Source organism: Microcaecilia unicolor, chromosome 11 (genome assembly GCF_901765095.1).
Source record: "Microcaecilia unicolor chromosome 11, aMicUni1.1, whole genome shotgun sequence".
In the NCBI taxonomy this organism is placed as follows: Eukaryota; Metazoa; Chordata; class Amphibia; order Gymnophiona; family Siphonopidae; genus Microcaecilia; species Microcaecilia unicolor.
In genome coordinates, this window is record NC_044041.1 from 29620596 (window position 1) to 29637435 (window position 16840).

General features: G+C 43.0%; 1 protein-coding gene across 1 annotated transcript; it reads right to left on the reverse strand.

Annotated features, from left to right (window-relative positions):
* Positions 1–1426: 1426 nt before the first annotated feature.
* On the reverse strand, positions 1427–14793 carry ISCU (iron-sulfur cluster assembly enzyme). Its single transcript, XM_030219593.1, has 5 exons — positions 14645–14793; positions 11268–11381; positions 4061–4171; positions 2304–2382; positions 1427–1999 (listed from the first exon to the last, which is right to left on the reverse strand). Exons 1-5 carry the CDS (start codon positions 14741–14743, stop codon positions 1911–1913), a joined length of 492 nt encoding a protein of 163 aa, XP_030075453.1. The 5' UTR covers positions 14744–14793; the 3' UTR covers positions 1427–1910.
* Between the last annotated feature and the right edge of the window lie 2047 nt (positions 14794–16840).

The following is a 16840-nucleotide window of genomic DNA, read 5'->3' on the forward strand; positions in this document are numbered from 1 at the left end:
ATCCTCAGGAGCTTAGTCAAGATCGGGAGGCGGGGCTGGTGGTTGGGAGGCGGGGATAGTGCTGGACAGACTTGTACGGTCTGTGCCAGAGCCGGTGGTTGGGAGGCGGGGATAGTGCTGGGCAGACTTGTACGGTCTGTGCCCTGAAGAGCACAGGTACAAATCAAAGTAGGGTATACACAAAAAGCAGCAAATATGAGTTATCTTGTTGGGCAGACTGGATGGACCGTGCAGGTCTTTTTCTGCCGTCATCTACTATGTTACTATTTAAATGTTGCCTTGATAGTAGCTCTGGGTTCTGTCCTTGATTTCAATGTCAACAAAAGTTTAGGCCAGAACATCTATATAACTAAAATCCCCCCTCAGACGTTCTGAAGCTCACTCCATCTGTCCTGAACTCCTGTCCTCCTGGTAGGCTAGGCTATTCGGACTACTCACCCTCAGTCTCAGCCACGCCCCATCTGCACATAAAAAGCACCCTCAACGTTCTAAAGCACATTCTGAGGCTTCAACAGTTCGTATGTTCGAAGCTCTGTAACCAATTTTAAGCATCTCTGCCTTGCCCTGACCTATCAGAGAAGGGAGGAGTGTCACAGCTGCACCGCTCTGACCTATCAAAGGGAACTGAAACAGGAAAAGGGAGGAACGTCACACCGAATGACGGACCTATCAGAGGGAAGTCAAATAGAAGAAGGGAGGAGCGTCAGAGGTCAAGGGGACGGCCGTATCTACGTCTCATAGGTTTCCTTGCTTTCTTTTCAGTGTATTGCAGCTGCAGCCACTTAGGTAAGTCTAGCAAGCCTGTCAGCTACTGAATACAGAAAGCAAAAGATAGCATTTGGGAACTTGCTCCATTTTGTTCTCTGGAATGCAGTGATTATTATACAAATGGTCTTGCTTTCATTATTTTGGTAGGGGCTGCCTTCATGACTGTCCACAGTCCCCCCAGTCCTGACACCTGACAGGGGGAACAGGGAAGGACACTCACTGTCTCACATACGCACTCGCACACACTCATTCTCACATACACACATGCTCTCTCACACACACACTCACACCCACTCTCTGTCACACACACACACTTGCACATTCTCACTCTCACACAGTCACTCTCTCAAACATACACACTCCGCGCAAAACCTTGCTAGCGCCCGTTTCATTTCAGCCAGAAACGGGCCTTTTTTACTAGTTATTGCATAATATAGCAGAACAAGAGAGGGAGGGGTGCCTGGAACTCGGAGGAGAGGGGCCAGGCTGGAACTCAGAGAGGGAAGGGGGCAAGCTGGAGCTCAGAGGATAACCTTGCTAGCGCCCGTTTCATTTGTGTGAGAAATGGGCCTTTTTCACTAGTATCTGATAAAGAGGAAGGAAATCTGCAAAAGATGCATAAACGTAGTCAAGAAATGAACACACACACACGACAGGCTATAATTATATATAGATTTTATACAGCACATATACTGTACACAAAGCTACACATCAAATTGTTTAGAACTTCAATCCCTATGTAAAACGCCTTTCCAAAAGACATTTAGGCAAAAAAGTAGAACCACCTTTGCTCACTTTTGAGACATCACCTTTACATGTATTAAGCATTGTCAGCTCTCACCACTGCTTTCTTTTGGAGGGTTACAAAGTCATCTCTCCCCATCCCTTTTCCCTAAAGAAAGATGCACTTACTATACTTAAGAACTCAAAAGTAATCAACAGGACATGTGCGTGTTTTAAATGCCAGAGAATACTAAGGAAGTCCAGGCAGACAAAGCGAGTACTACAGTGCTGCTTTAATCCAGTAGGATAAGGTGATTAATTATTGTGCGTATCTCAGCTTCCTGGCCATCTAGCGATTTAAGGACCAGCTTCTCCCCATAGTGGAATGAGACTACGAGCATTACATCCTCTTGTATGTCTTACACACTTGCTGCGCCTTTTTCTGGCTCTTTTTCTTGTTTCAGTTTGTAATCTGCCAAAGCAGCCTTGATTGCATCTTCTGCAAGCACTAAAAGGGGGAAAAAAAAAATATATATATATATATATCCACATCTCAAAATCTTTCTAGAAGAAAAATAAGTTGAAATCCACTAGTGGCTGATTTTTTCCAAAGTATCTGCACATTGGACAGAAGGAATGAGCGGTCAACTTTTGAGGCACTTGTCAGTAAAACTCTAGATCTTCAAATTCGCACACCACAGGGTAAGCAAGGGTCATAGTTTCAACAAGGTCTTAAGCCATGATGAAACCGCACATAAAAGACATAAGCCTCAATATGTATGCTAGCATAAAACACCTATGATTACACTTACTGGAGCAATGTAGTTTAACTGGAGGCAGGCAGAGTTCTTTAGCTATATCTGTGTTCTTAATTGCCATGGCCTGATCAACCTAGAAGGGAAAAAAAAAAAGATTTCATTATCTCACTTTAAAAACAAATCTCTATATATAAAAGGCAGCACCAACGTTCTAATGAAGCCTCCAGCCGGAAGTGTGAAGCTGCAGAGATATCCGGTTTCCCCATGAGTGTCTGCCCCGCCCTCGCTCTCTCTGTAACACAGTGAAGGAAAACACAGTACAGCAGGAAATCGCTCTCTTTGTAGCAGTGAAGGACTGGAGGAGGGAGGAGAGAGAGGGCAGACGCCTTCACTCTCTCTGTAACACAAACAAACACAGCACAGCAGGAAACTTAACACTGAAGGACTGGGGGGGGGGGGGGGGGACTGAGAGCAGAGGGGAAGGGAGAAAGGGCAGAAGGCAGGGACACACACACTCCCACATGCACACTCTGAAGAAAACCTTGCTAGCCCCCGTTTCATTTGTATCAGAAACGGGGCTTTTTTTTACTAGTACTCTATAGTACAAGCTATATTCTTTGAGTCCTTTTTCAGATCATCATAAAGCTTGAGAAAGGCCCAGTGGGGTTGGGTGTTGGATGAAGTATGGTATCTTCTTTGCTAACTGGTTGCTGGTGAGGAAACTTTAAAATACTTAAATTCACTCCGTTTTGGCCAATGAAGTTCCACAACATATTAATAGGCCAAATAGAGCTTTGAGGATTGAAGGGAACTGCTCGTCTCATACACCATCATAAGGGGTCCTTTTACCAAGCTGCGGTAAAAAAAAAAGTGGCCTTAGGGCACCCTTACATGAAATGGGCCATTTTCTGGCTCCGGTGATGACCCATTTCCTATTTTTTTTCTATTAATGGCTATTGAAAAGAATTACTGCGGGAGCACTTAGACACCTATTTCGTAGGCAGGAAGGGCTCACACTGCTAATCCTGAGCCAACCAATTAGCATGTGGTAATGCAGATGGGCTGATCAGCACATGAATGCCTACTCTGCCTCAACATACCCCACCAAAGTTTTTAAAATATTTTTTAGGGCACGGCTAGCGTACATAGATTTGGAATTGAGCACGTCCCAGGATAAGACATTTTAAGCTACGGTAAGCGCACACTAGTGATTACCATACCTTTAGTAAAAGGACCCCTAAGACAGTTCCATCTTGAGACAATAGGGCATTTGTTTCTTTGTAAAGGGAACAAATTGCCATTGGAACTTTGGATGGTGGGAAGTCATTGAAGTTTTTTTTTTGTTTTTTTTTAACTAAAAACAAATTTTTTGATCAGGCATTTACCCATAAGATGATAGTGATGACTGCCAGGGGCTCAGACGGGTTGATTGTTCAAATGTATTGTGTGTTGACGTGAATGTTTTATTATTTAAAAAATGAAATACATTTACTGCATTTTATTGTTCTCCGCTTAGAACTGTAGAAAGGTGGGCTATAAACATTTAAAAAAATATAAGCCAGGATGACATAGAACCAAACGAGGAAAACAGACCTGAAGGAAAGAAATTTCTCAACAGTAGGTAAGTTTTAATGGTTGGCAGCATGCGATCACAATTAGGCAGAGTGGATGGGGCAATTAGCCTATTTGCAATCAGTTACAATGTTACCATGGATGGTGATTTGTCTTTCCTGGAGAAAGGATGCGGCCAAACACAGGAAGTAGAGAATTAAATGTTCCCATTTTAAAACCAAGTAATGCACCAATCTTACCGTTTTTCCTTTCACCCATTCTGTGGCCAGTGAACTTGATGCAATGGCAGATCCACAGCCAAATGTTTTAAACTTGGCATCTACAATTTTCCCACTGTCATCTACTTCAATCTAAAAAAATATAGAAATGGTGAAATACATATGTTAAATTTCCTAAACATTTCACTTTAGTAAGTTATTTAACCTGGGCATCTAAACTAAAGCAGTTTAGATCTTCCACAATCCCTAGCTAGATTTTTATTTCCTCATAGAAAAATAATAGCAGATGGGGTCCTAATTTACTGTGTTTATTTTGTTTATGGGGGGGGGGGGGGGGAAATCAGGTTGACAGTTTAACCACAGTTTTAGGAGACTGTCATATCACAGTTGTGAAAATGTCAGGACTGTATCATGGTGCACCCTGAAAAAAAAAAAAAAAAAAAAAGAAAGCATATGAACAGATTACATCAACACCAAAAACACAGAATGCTTTTACATAACACTTTGGTCTGTTAGGACACCACACTTAGCATTAGAGGTGTTTTGACAACTGTCGTACACCAAGGTGCATCAGAAGATAGCATTGTAGGACATTTCTCAGGTTTGTTTTTGTTTGTAACACTGTACACAAGGATCTTCCCCCACATAATCTGCATCCTCACCACTTTCTATAAAACCCCCTTTTGTACTAAACACATAAAAGTTCAGTGAAGGTTTGTGGAAGAGTTTCACAACTAATCTAAGCGTGCAAGTGAACCTGTCCAATCTGCAAAGTTCTGTGCACCCCCCCCCCCCCATTCATCTCTGTAGACCGGCATCAGCCCTTCCCTTCCTTACCCCCCCCCCCCCCCCCAATCGCAGCAACAGCCCTTCCTCACCATCCATCCCTGTAGCCTTCCCTTCCCCACCATTCATCCTGTAGCTAGGCATTTATTTATTTATTGCATTTGTATCCCACATTTTCCCACCTTTTTGCGGGTTCAATGTGGCTTACAATACGAATAATGGAAATACAATTTGTTACAATTCAGGTTATGGATTACATTGTGAAGAGTTAAACGAGTCAAAATCAAATTCGTTAAGGAGTAAATCAATTGAAAGAACATTGAGACATTGGAAGGAGACAACAGGAAATTAAGGGGCGTTATATGAAGCAAATGGTACACATTTTTCTGTGAGTAAATGTTTGGGTGTAGTGAGATTAGGGTTAAGAATTCATAAGTAGATGTGTTGATGTATAACTGAACAGTGAGTGTGAGCTTTATGTGTTGTGGTTTCTTCCGTAGATTTTATCAAAAAGATGTGTCTTTAGTGATTTACGGAAGTTGGTTTGTTCGTAGATCGTTTTCAGGTTCCGCGGTAGTTCATTCCAGTACTGCATGCTCATGTACGTAAAGGTTGATGCGTGTAGCGTCTTGTATTTCAGGCCCTTGCAATTAGGGAAGTGGAGGTTGAGGAAGGTTCGGGATGATCTCTTGGCGTTTCTGGGTGGTAAGTCGATTAATTCAGACATGTAGGCTGGGGCTTCGCCGTGAATAATTTTGTGGACTAATGTGCATACTTTGAACGTGATTCGTTCCTTGAGTGGAAGCCAGTGTAACTTCTCTCGTAAGGGTTTTGCACTTTCATATTTTGGTATTCCAAAGATGAGTCTGGCTGCTGTATTCTGGGCTGTTTGCAGTTTCCTCAAGATTTGCTCTTTGCATCCGGCGTACAGTGAGTTGCAGTAATCCAGGTGGCTGAGTACGAGGGATTGTACTAGGCTGCGGAAGACGGATCTCGGGAAGAATGGTCTTATTTTCAGTTTCCACATGCAGTAGAACATCTTTTTGGTTGTGTTGTTTGCATGGGTTTCGAGTGTTAGGTGTCGGTCGATAGTAACTCCAAGGATTTTTAATGTTTCTGAGATTGGAAGGCTTAGGTTAGGTGTATTTATTGCAGTGAATTCGTTCGTGTTGTATTGGGAGGTGAGTATCAGGCATTGGGTTTTTTCTGCATTTAGTTTCAAACGAAATGCATCTGCCCAGGTGTTCATGATGCGTAGACTTTGGTTGATTTCATTGAATATTTCTTTGATGTCTTGTTTGAAAGGGATGTATATTGTTACATCATCGGCATAGATATATGGGTTGAGGTTATGGTTTGATAGGAGTTTTGCCAACGGGGTCATCATTAGGTTGAAGATGGTTGGTGAGAGAGGTGATCCTTGGGGTACCCCACATTCTGGTGTCCATGCGGCAGACGTGGCTGAATTTGATGTGACTTGGTATGAACGTTGGGTTAGGAACCCCTTGAACCAGTTTAGGACATTTCCTCCTATGCCAAAGTATTCAAGTATGTGTAGTAGGATTCCGTGGTCTACCATGTCGAAGGCACTAGACATGTCAAATTGTAGGAGGAGTATGTTGTTGCCGGTTGCAATCATTTGTTTGAATTTAGTCATGAGGGTAATTAATACTGTTTCCATGCTGTGGTTCGATCGGAATCCTGATTGGGCATCGTGTAGTATTGAGTATTTGTTTAGATAGTTTGTGAGTTGTTTAGTTACAATTCCTTCGGTTATTTTGGTTATTAGTGGTATGGATGCTACTGGTCTGTAGTTGGTTATTTCCCTCGCGCTTTTCTTTGTGTCTTTGGGTATGGGGGTGAGTAAAATCTTTCCTTTTTCTTTTGGGAAAAGTCCGTTTTGTAGCATGAAGTTTACGTGGTTTGTTAGGTCTATTGTGAATTGTTGAGGAGCTGATTTCATGAGGTTATTTGGGCATATGTCTAGTTTGCAGTGGGATTTGGCATATCTTCTAAGTGTTTCAGAGATGAGGTCTTCTGATAGTAGTTCAAATTCGGTCCAGGTTCTGTCTGCTGGATATATTCCGTCTTCTGGGTCTAGACAATCTAGGAGTGTGGTGTATTCAGTAGGGCTGGTAGGTATTTGGAGTCTTAATTTTATTATTTTCTCCTTGAAGTATTTCGCAAGGCTGTCCACGTCTGGTGTATCTTTGCTGTTGTTTGTGACTGGTGTGGTGTCTAATAGTTTGTTCACGAGGTAGAAGAGTTTGTGTGTGTCTTTGTAGTTTGGTCCTATCATTGTCCTGTAGTGTAGTCTTTTAGTTTGTTTTATGGTATATTTGTATTTCCTCCGGAGTAGTTTCCAGGCATTCAGTGTTTGTTCATCTCTTTTTTTGTTCCATGCACGTTCTAGTTTCCTGACTTGTGTTTTAAGCTTTTTCAGCTCTTCGGTGAACCATGGGTTAGATTTTTTTCTGCGTGATGTTCTGGTTTGGATTGGGGCAATTTTGTCTAATGTTGTTGTGCATAAATCGTCCCATTCTTGGAGGAATTGGATGGTGTCGGCATTGGTTGGCCATTCGTTCTGGTAGATCTGTTGCCAAAATGTTGTGGGGTCTATTTTTCCTCTCGTGGTGTATGTTGTTCGCTCATGTTTATTGGGTGTGTTTATGTGTGTTTTATGCCAGTTGAGAGAGACATTTGCTTTATAGTGGTCCGACCATGGTGTGGGTGTCCATCTTGTATTGGTGATTGTGATAGTTGAGTCCGGGTCGAATTTGTGTGTTATGATGTCCAGTGTATGTCCTTTTTCATGCGTTGGTTGCGTGTAGGGTGCATGTAGATCCCAGAATTTTAGGAATTCTTTGCATTCTCGTGTGCCTGTTGAGGTGTCATCTTCAAGGTGTAGGTTGATGTCTCCTAATATAAGGATGTTTGTGGCAGATACACATGTGTTCGAGATGAAGTCCAGTCTAGTATATCTACTGAATTCCTTGCTGCTGATCTTGCATTGATGTGTCCTATTTGGATTGAGCGATATGATTCTGTGGGGGGGGGGGGGGGGGGGGGGTTCGATGTGTTTATATTTATTAGTTGCCTGTGTCTTCGGTGGTTGAGTTTGTTGTTGTTGTTGTTTTTTCCTCTTTTTGTTGGTGGTGTTCCTCTTCGGAGATTTTTCCTCTTGGTTGGTTGTTGTGTCGTTGGTTTGGCGAGTTATTGGTAGGTTGTGCGTATGATTGGTGTGTTGTGGGTGAGTTATTATAGATGTTCTTTGGGGTGGGCATAGTGTGTATGTGAGTGTTGTTTGATTTGTGATTTATGGTGCTGTTGTTATCTGGGTTACCGGTTGTGTTTGTGTGTGAGAGTAGGGTGAGACAATAAATGGTTAGGAGTGTTTTGCTGATATTCATATCTGTGCTTGGTCCCTGTGGCAATATTCAGTTGGTTAGCATTCAAGTAGGTAAAGCATAATCAGCTGGTTAGCATTCAAGTAGGTAGAGCATGGAAAAAAAAAAAAAAGACCTGCTGTTTAAAGCAAGCAGTGCAGAGTATAAGCTTTTGAGTCGATCTGGACACAATAAAGCCTTCTATGTAAAGCAGCAATGCAAAGTACAAACTTTTAAATCGATCTGAGAGCAAATTAGTAGATACAGCCTTCTATTTAAAGCAAGCAGTGCAAAGTGTAGTTCTTAGATCGGGTTGAAAGCAATTGGATTAAAGCCTTCTATTTAAAGCAAGCAGTGCAGGGTATAAACTTTTAACCGAGCTGAAAGCAGTTAAAGCCTTCTGTTTAAGCAGGCAATGCATGGTATGAACTATTGAATCGAGCAACACAGAGTAGAACTCTTAGATATAGCTGAAAGCAATTAACGCCTTATATGTGTGGCAAACAGTGCAAAATGTAAGTTTTTAAATCGGGCTAAGAGCAGATGAAGCCTTCTATTTAAAACAAGCAGTGCAGAATATCAGCTATTAGATCAGGTTGAAGACAATTAAGTTAGATTAAAGCGTCTATTAAAGCAAGCAGTGCAGAGTATAGCTTTTAGATCGCGCTGAGAGCAATTAGAGCTTTATCTGTAAGCAAGCAATGCAGGGTTTAAACTTTAAATCTAGCTAAAAGCAGTAAATGCAGATTAATCAGAGCAAACTGTTATTTTGGCTATTTTGGAGTTCACCGTGGGAGCGAGCAGGTTCTTAGCTGAATTCTATGTTAGTCCCCGATGTCGGCCATGAGGTGGTCTCCGGTATGTTCAGGCGGGTGGGTGCCAGTCAGCAGTGGCGGATGGTGAACGTGACGTGTGCCTTGATGGTTGACCGGCAGCCGTGCCTGGCCAGTTAGTGACGGGGATGAGCTCGGGAGGTGAGAAGCCGTCCACGAGGGGTTCTCCGGTAAGCTCTGGAGGCCTGGTGTTGTTCATCCGTGGCGGAGGCTGGTCACGTGGTGGTCGGTTGCTGGGCGTTCGGCGGTGGAGGAAGCTCAGCGCTGTGTTCTTTCGTCGCCGCCGTTCGGAGCGATGTCAGGGGCGAGTAGAGAATTCCCACCTTTAGTAGGTCTGGCGGAATTCAGCTAGTTAGTTCCTCGCTTTGTCTTCGAGCCTGCTCTTTGTCGGATCCAGCTCGGCTCCAGTCCGGTTCGGGATGTGGATGCGTCGTGGCCACGAGGCAGGCAATCACCGTTGCGATCAGCCTGTCGCGGTTCTGCTGTTTACTTGTTACTTTTGGGTCAGCTCCGGACCATTCCAGTCCGGTTGGAGATAGAACAGCGCGACTAGGTAGGCCTAGTCTTCCGGACCTCAGGTAGACCACCGAGATCAGTTTCCACTCGCTCTTCTGTTCAGGATTGCAGCGAGATCCTCGCGGTGTTGTGGTCTCCTGTCGGTTGCGGGTAATTCCAATCCGTTCCAGATCGGTTGGAGATGGCTTAGTACGGTCCAAGTAAGTCCACTCTTCCGGACCTCAGGAGCTCGGTCACGGAGCTCCTTACCTGTCGGCCATCTCACCCCTGTCCTACTCCCTTACCCATCCTTCCATAGTCTGGCATCTCCTCTGCCCTTCCCCAGTCTTCGCTCCACCCACCCACCCTAAAGCACATCAACATCCCACCCACACTAAGTTAAAAAAAAAAAAAAAAAAAATATATATATATATATATATATATATATATATTAACCTGAGCACTGCAAAGACAATCCCCACCCAAAAACCCACCAACATGAGCAAATATATAACTTTTTTTTTTTATTATTATTTTAAATTGGGGACTGAGCCCATCCCCACCCAGAAACCTAACACTAAAATTATTGTTGGTGGGTTTCTGGGTGAGGGTGGACTTTTCACTGCCTAGGGAAAATAAGGTATATGTGATGATTAAATACACCTTTTTCCCCCTAGGCAGTGAAAAGCCCACCCTCCCCCTAGGCAGTGAAAAGCCCACCCCCCACTCAGACTCAAAGAGCACTGCAGTGTAATCCCAATGCTGGCTATGTGCCTATCTGGGGCCGTGGTGGAGTGCAGAGGCCTGAGGGGCTCAACCAAAGGCAGATTGAGCAAGGGCCACAGTGAAGTGAGGGCTGAATAGCTTCTCCAGCTACTGCTGGCAGCCTCACACTGTGGCACGAGGGAGACCCGTCCAGCTAAGCCACGGCATTGGCAGTAGATTTTTCTGTGCAGCGTATGCATATGCTGCGGGGGCAAGGCAGACGCCATGAGAGTGAGCACAGCACAGCACTAGAGCATTTGCTACCAACCTAGACATGCACTTGCAGGTTACTGCATTTATGCAGCTAGCTCACTGTAAAGCCGTTTTTGCTGCCAGCTGCCTAAATGCACATGACTGAACCATGGCAGAAGTAAAAGGATGTGCAATGCACTCCCAGTGCACCACTTGAAGGAAAACCAAATGGGTGGGCCTGGGCCCACACCGGTAGCTACACCCCTGCTTCACACAGCTAAAATTTAGCTTAACCCAGTGCTTCAAAACCTAGCCAGTCAGCTTTTCAGGATATCCAAAATGAATATGCATGACATATATGCATACCAAGGAGGTTTGCTTGCACTGTCTCTCTCATGCATACTCATTGTGGATATCCTAAAAACCTGACTGATTGAGTGTGCCCCAAGGACAGGGTTGAGAAGCACAGGCTGAGCCAACTAAGAGCTTTTTTTTTTTTTTTTTTTTTTTACTAAGGTGCACTAGCTTTTTTTTTTAGCTCATGCTAAGAATCATCTGGTGCTAAATGCTGAGACACTCATAATGGGCGTCTCAGTGTTTTAGTGCCAGCTGATAATTAGCACAAGCTAAAAAAGCTAGCGCACCTTGATAAAAGACCCCTTAAATTATACATCCCACATACATGACTTGAATCCTAAGAAATGTATATATCAGACACCCAGCTTCACTAAAGTAAATAAACTGCAATTATATATTTGGCTGAAAACACACCTGTAATTTCATGACATCTCCACAGGCTGGCGCTCCAACTAACCCAGTTCCAACGTTCTTGTCATCTTTGTTTAGTGACCCAACATTCCTGGGGTTCTCATAGTGATCTACCACCTGAAAGAGAAAACAACAAAAGGTTTTAAAAGTAATGCTGCTGTCGCAATAGCCCTTAGCAAATATTTTTTGCATTAACTTGAGAGAGCGTGACATCAAAAGCCAGTCACAGATTCAGTTCACAATTTATATTCCATCTTTTCCCTGTTAAAGAATTCAGTCTATAGAAATGCTAAGTAGTAGTAGTCTGCGGTATAGACAAAACAAAATACAAGCAAAAACATAATAACCTAAAGTAATAGCTAAAAATTAAAACAGAAAAGACAAAATATAGAATGAAAAAATGTAAGTGATGGTATCCCGTCATTAAATTAAACTTCTCTGCTGACTTATCATGTGTTTTATCAAATGTTTTAAAAAAGGCACTCGCTGTAGGGAAAATATTGTGAACTCCTCACTCATAGAAACATGGCCAAAGTCACATTATACAGCTAATCAACAATGCATTGTTTGAGTGGTTTGACAAGAAGAAAACAAAAGGAGTGGGCTGGAGACACAACCAGACACAGGCAGTGTCTGACATTTTTCACACATTTCATGATTAAATCAAGTGGGCATAAAAAGGTGACAGGAGCTAAAGGACATTTCTTTGATTAAATGTATCCTAACATTGCTATACCATTATTGCAATCTTCCCCAGTCTTGCACTAAAAAGATCACAGATTTACTGCATACTTGCAAAGATAAGAAATGTGTTGTTCTATTTTTTTCTGCCTTGATTTTTATGCTCGCAATGGGAAAGAAGCATACTGAAGTACTTATATCAAAAGTGCAATGCACAAAAAAGTTTGAATAAACCATAAAATGAACCTGGTAAAACTATACAAAAGTCAAACATCTTAATAAAAAAAAAAAAAAAAAAAGGAAACCCCATCATATCTAATTAGTAGTTTAAGCCCTGACAATCTGAGGAATGAGACTCACTAAAAGATCAACAGAATGTACCACTGGATATAGGCACCTCTACTAGTCAGAACCCACATTCAGGATAACAGTATTAACTATATTTTAATCACATACTTTGGACCTGGAGCAGATCACCATTTCTCTTTTGTAGTTTCAGATAAACATAATTAAGAAACATCCCTCCCTCTTGGAAGCTGCCAAAACATCTATCTAGGTCAAATGCATGGTTATGTAACACTATAATTAATAGGATTCTGCTCACATGAACATTTAGACTTTAAGACGCACTTAAGCAGAGATTATACTCTCAGAAGTCTAAAAAAAAAAGAATCCTAGGTAATTGTTGAAATTTGCATCCTGCTAAAGGTATAAAGCTCTTAATATCAAAACCAGGCTCTCTGATCATCACCATGTTGATTTTATCCATATTTTCTACATGGGTCTGCTCCTATATTTGAGATACTCTTTACAAACATCTGGAAAGTTCATCATTAACTATCTGTGTTACTTTACCTCAGATAACTGGGATTCCAGAGAAATTGCCCCACAGGACAAGTGAATTTAAATGAATGTTTAGATTAAGAAGTTAAGATATTTTGTGTACCTTGAAAGCAAATGTTGTATACTGTCCCAGAACAAAGACATAACCTTTCTAGGCAACTGCCTAGTTTGCCCCAAATTGCTTAAATTGCCTTCACTTTCACCATATTGTTTCAGCAAGAAGAGGGGTGTTTCCAGATAATACTCTTTTTTGCAGTACAAGTCTGTCATATACATACTCATTGTGGGCATCCTAAAAACCTGACTGGCTTGGCAGTTCCCAAGGCCTGGGTTAAAAGCCCTTGCCTTGGGTGAAATTCTCAATAAAGGTGGTACATAAATAAAGGAGTAATTTACTAAGCTGTAGTAAAAAAAAAAAAAAAAAAACAGGGTTTCTCCTGCTAGAAAAGACCACCATTACTGTAGTGGTAAAATGCTTGGATTTTTTTTTCCAAATTTGAAATTAACAGCCACACAATGCTGTCATTAGCACACAGACATTAAAAACAAACAAACAAAAAATAGTGTGTGCACATTTACAAGGGCTCATACGCTAATTTTGTGCCAACCTGTTAGCAAGCAGCAATGAGACTACACTGAGTGGCACATGAACAAAAATAAAAACAAGTTTTTAGCATGTGGCTGAGCTGGAACTTACAAAACGCATTATGCATATGAAACAACTTCAAATTATTGGGATGCTATGCCCAATGGATATAACCCTTCCTTGAGCACATACAAGAAATCTTCTGAATATGGGGGGGGGGGGGGGGGGGGGGGGTGTATGCTCAAAACCCCCCAGAGCCAGCTGTTACGGTCCCACGGTAAGCGCACATCAACACTTACCGCAGCTTAGTGAAACATAAGACTCCTCCTACTAACCTATAAATGTACTCACTCTGCTGCTCCCCAGTATCTCTCCACACTCGTCCTTCCCTACACCCCTTCCCGTGCACTCCGCTCCATGGATAAATCCTTCTTATCTGTTCCCTTCTCCACTACTGCCAACTCCAGACTTCGCGCCTTCTGTCTCGCTGCACCCTATGCCTGGAATAAACTTCCTGAGCCCCTACGTCTTGCCCCATCCTTGGCCACCTTTAAATCTAGACTGAAAGCCCACCTCTTTAACATTGCTTTTGACTCGTAACCTCTTGTAACCACTCGCCTCCACCTACCCTCCTCCTCTCTTCCTTCCCGTTCACATTAATTGATTTGATTTGCTTACTTTATTTATTTTTTGTCTATTAGATTGTAAGCTCTATGAGCAGGGACTGTCTTTCTTCTATGTTTGTGCAGCGCTGCGTACGCCTTGTAGCGCTATAGAAATGCTAAATAGTAGTAGTAGTAATCTCAAGGAGTATCAACATTCCATGTAGAACCCCAAAGAATAGCAAGATTCTGGAATCCTAAAGAGTGACAAGATTCCATGCAAGATTCGTAACCACTCGCCTCCACCTACCCTCCTCTCTTCCTTCCCGTTCGCATTAATTGATTTGATTACTTTATTTTTTGTCTATTAGATTGTAAGCTCTTTGAGCAGGGACTGTCTTTCTTCTATGTTTGTGCAGCGCTGCGTACGCCTTGTAGCGCTATAGAAATGCTAAATAGTAGTACTCCTCGCGCCTTTTAACTCCCCCCCCCCCCCCCCCCCCCCCCCAGCAGTTTGTAGCTATACCAATTCGCTAGCTTCACCCAAGGACCATGTCGGCACCCTCTGCTAGTTCCCTTTCGGCTACGTCTGGCTTCAGTAAAGCAGCTCCGAAAGAAACCGAAGCGGGGGGCCGGCGCCGTCCTCCAACTAAAGGTCCTGGCACTACCTTTTTGTGATAGGACTCGGTCAACTCCGGGAACAGCCGACTGCGCCACAGCAGCAGCAGCGACGAGCAGCAAGGGCGCCCCGACCCCGCCAGCGCCATCTTTGTTTGGACTAGTAAAGCAAAACTCTCGCAACAAGTTACGTCAAACAGAGGGCGGCGCGCGGAAAGGGGAGGGGAGATACTACATGATCGACAGCGGCGGCTCGTCCACGCCCAGGTCACGCTGATTCTTATATCACCCCGCCCTCCTCCCGCGAGAATGCTGGGGCTGGAACGTTGTCGTTCTTCTCTAAGGAGGTTTAATAGGCAGGAGACCAAGTGACGTCAAAACGTTGAAACCAATTAGGATAGGCTAAGTTTCCCCTGCCCCGCGTAACCGTCATCTACGTACACTCAAAACAAAGCAAGTTAAACCTATGAGCTGCTGCATCCAAGTTGTCGTTCTTTATTGCTGGTAGCATTTTTTTTATTTTATTAATCACTATATTTTCAAACATGCCAGCTTGTGTAGTATACGGATCTGTACATCTGCTGTCTGGAATTTTGGAAGATAGAAATGAGGAAATAAAAATTTCATTTTGGATGTACTCTGTAGAAGTTGTTTACTTTTGCAATGTAGATGCCTGTTCTGGTGTGTACATGTGATAATCTTTGAATAACTACTGCCTCTACTGCCTATACTAATGGCTAGGGCTTTTTTTGAGGGGGTACTTGGGGGTACTGAGTACCGGCACCTTTTCCATTGTCTGCTAAAAGTGACCCATGGTGGACCCCAAGTTTTAATGAAAGAGCTTATTCTCTATACACCAATTCTGCCTTGTCATAGATTCTGTGACTGATTGCAGGGGGGCCTGGCTATTGTAAGGTGGGTCGCTCAATGATACCCCACCCCTGAAGGTGGCTTAGCATTTGAGTACCGGCACCTTTTTTGCTAGAAAAAAATGTATTGCTAATGGCTATAGTTTTCTAAACATGTATCATTAAAAGACAAACTTTTAAATGCCCAGCTGGATATAATGCTAAGCTCAACTTTGTTAAATGTTTCAGACATATCCATCTATTTGTTCCCATGATTTAACTGCCCAACAAGATAAACTCATTTTACATGGTATGTGATACTTTATTGTCCTTGCCTTTCTCAGGGCACAGACCGTAGGAGTCTGCCCAGTACTGTTCTTGTACTAAGTTCTGAAGCTAACATCGAAGCCCCTTAACCTTAACTCCAGCCCATCCCTTATCTATTCAGTCATGATCAGGGCGAAGACCGTAGAAATCTGCCCAGCTCCCGTTTTGTTTCCAATTACCGGCGTCGCCACCCAATCTCCGCTAAGATTCCACGGAGGAACCATTCCTTCTAAACAGGATTCCTTTGTGTTTATCCCACACCTGTTTGAATTTCATTACCACTTTCATCTCCACCACCTCCCGCGGGAGGGCATTCCACATATCTTCCTGACATTAGTCCTGAGTCTGCCCCCATGCAACCTCAATTCATGTCCACTAGTTTTATTGCCTTCCCGTCTCCAGAAAAGGTTCGTTTGCGGATTAATACCTTTCAAATATTTGAACGTCTGTATCATATCACCCCTGCTTCTCCTTTCCTCCAAGGTACACATGTTCAGGCCAGCAAGTCTCTCCTCATACGGTTTGCAACGCAGATCCCATAGCATTTTCGTAGCTTTTCTTTGCACCGCTTCTAGTCTTTTTACATCTTTAGCAAGATATGGCCTCCAAAACTGAACACAATACTCCAAGTGGGGCCTCACCAATGACTTGTAGAGGGGCATCAACACCTCCTTTCTTCTTCTGGTTATGCCCTTCTCTACGCAGCCTAGCATCCTTCTGGCCATGGCCGTCGCCTTGTTTCTTCACCTTCAGGTCCTCCGACACCAACACCCCAAGGTCTTTCTCCTGAGTTGAGCTTACTAATCTCTCCCCTCCTATCCGGTATCTCTCTTTTGGGTTTCCGCACCCCAAGTGCATCACTCTACACTTTTTGGCATTAAATTTTAATGGTTTCCATTTTAATTCCATTAAATTTTAACTGCCAGGCCCTCGAGCATTCTTCTAACATTTGGAGATCCCTTCTCATCGTTTCTACTCCCTCCAGGGTATCCACTCTATTGGCTATTTTTGTGTCATCTGCAAAAAGGCACACCTTTCCTTCCAACCCTTCAGCAATATCTCCCACAAATA

What these genes read in the sequence shown, in the direction of transcription:
- ISCU (XM_030219593.1), bottom strand. Translation starts at nt 14,743, where the DNA reads ATGGCGCTGGCGGGGTCGGGGCGCCCTTGCTGCTCGTCGCTGCTGCTG. An exon ending in CCGAGTCCTATCACAAAAAG is followed by an intron (nt 11,382 to 14,644) that starts GTAGTGCCAGGA and finishes TTTCTCTTTCAG; the next exon opens with GTGGTAGATCACTATGAGAA. An exon ending in GAGATGTCATGAAATTACAG is followed by an intron (nt 4,172 to 11,267) that starts GTGTGTTTTCAG and finishes ATATTTTTTTAG; the next exon opens with ATTGAAGTAGATGACAGTGG.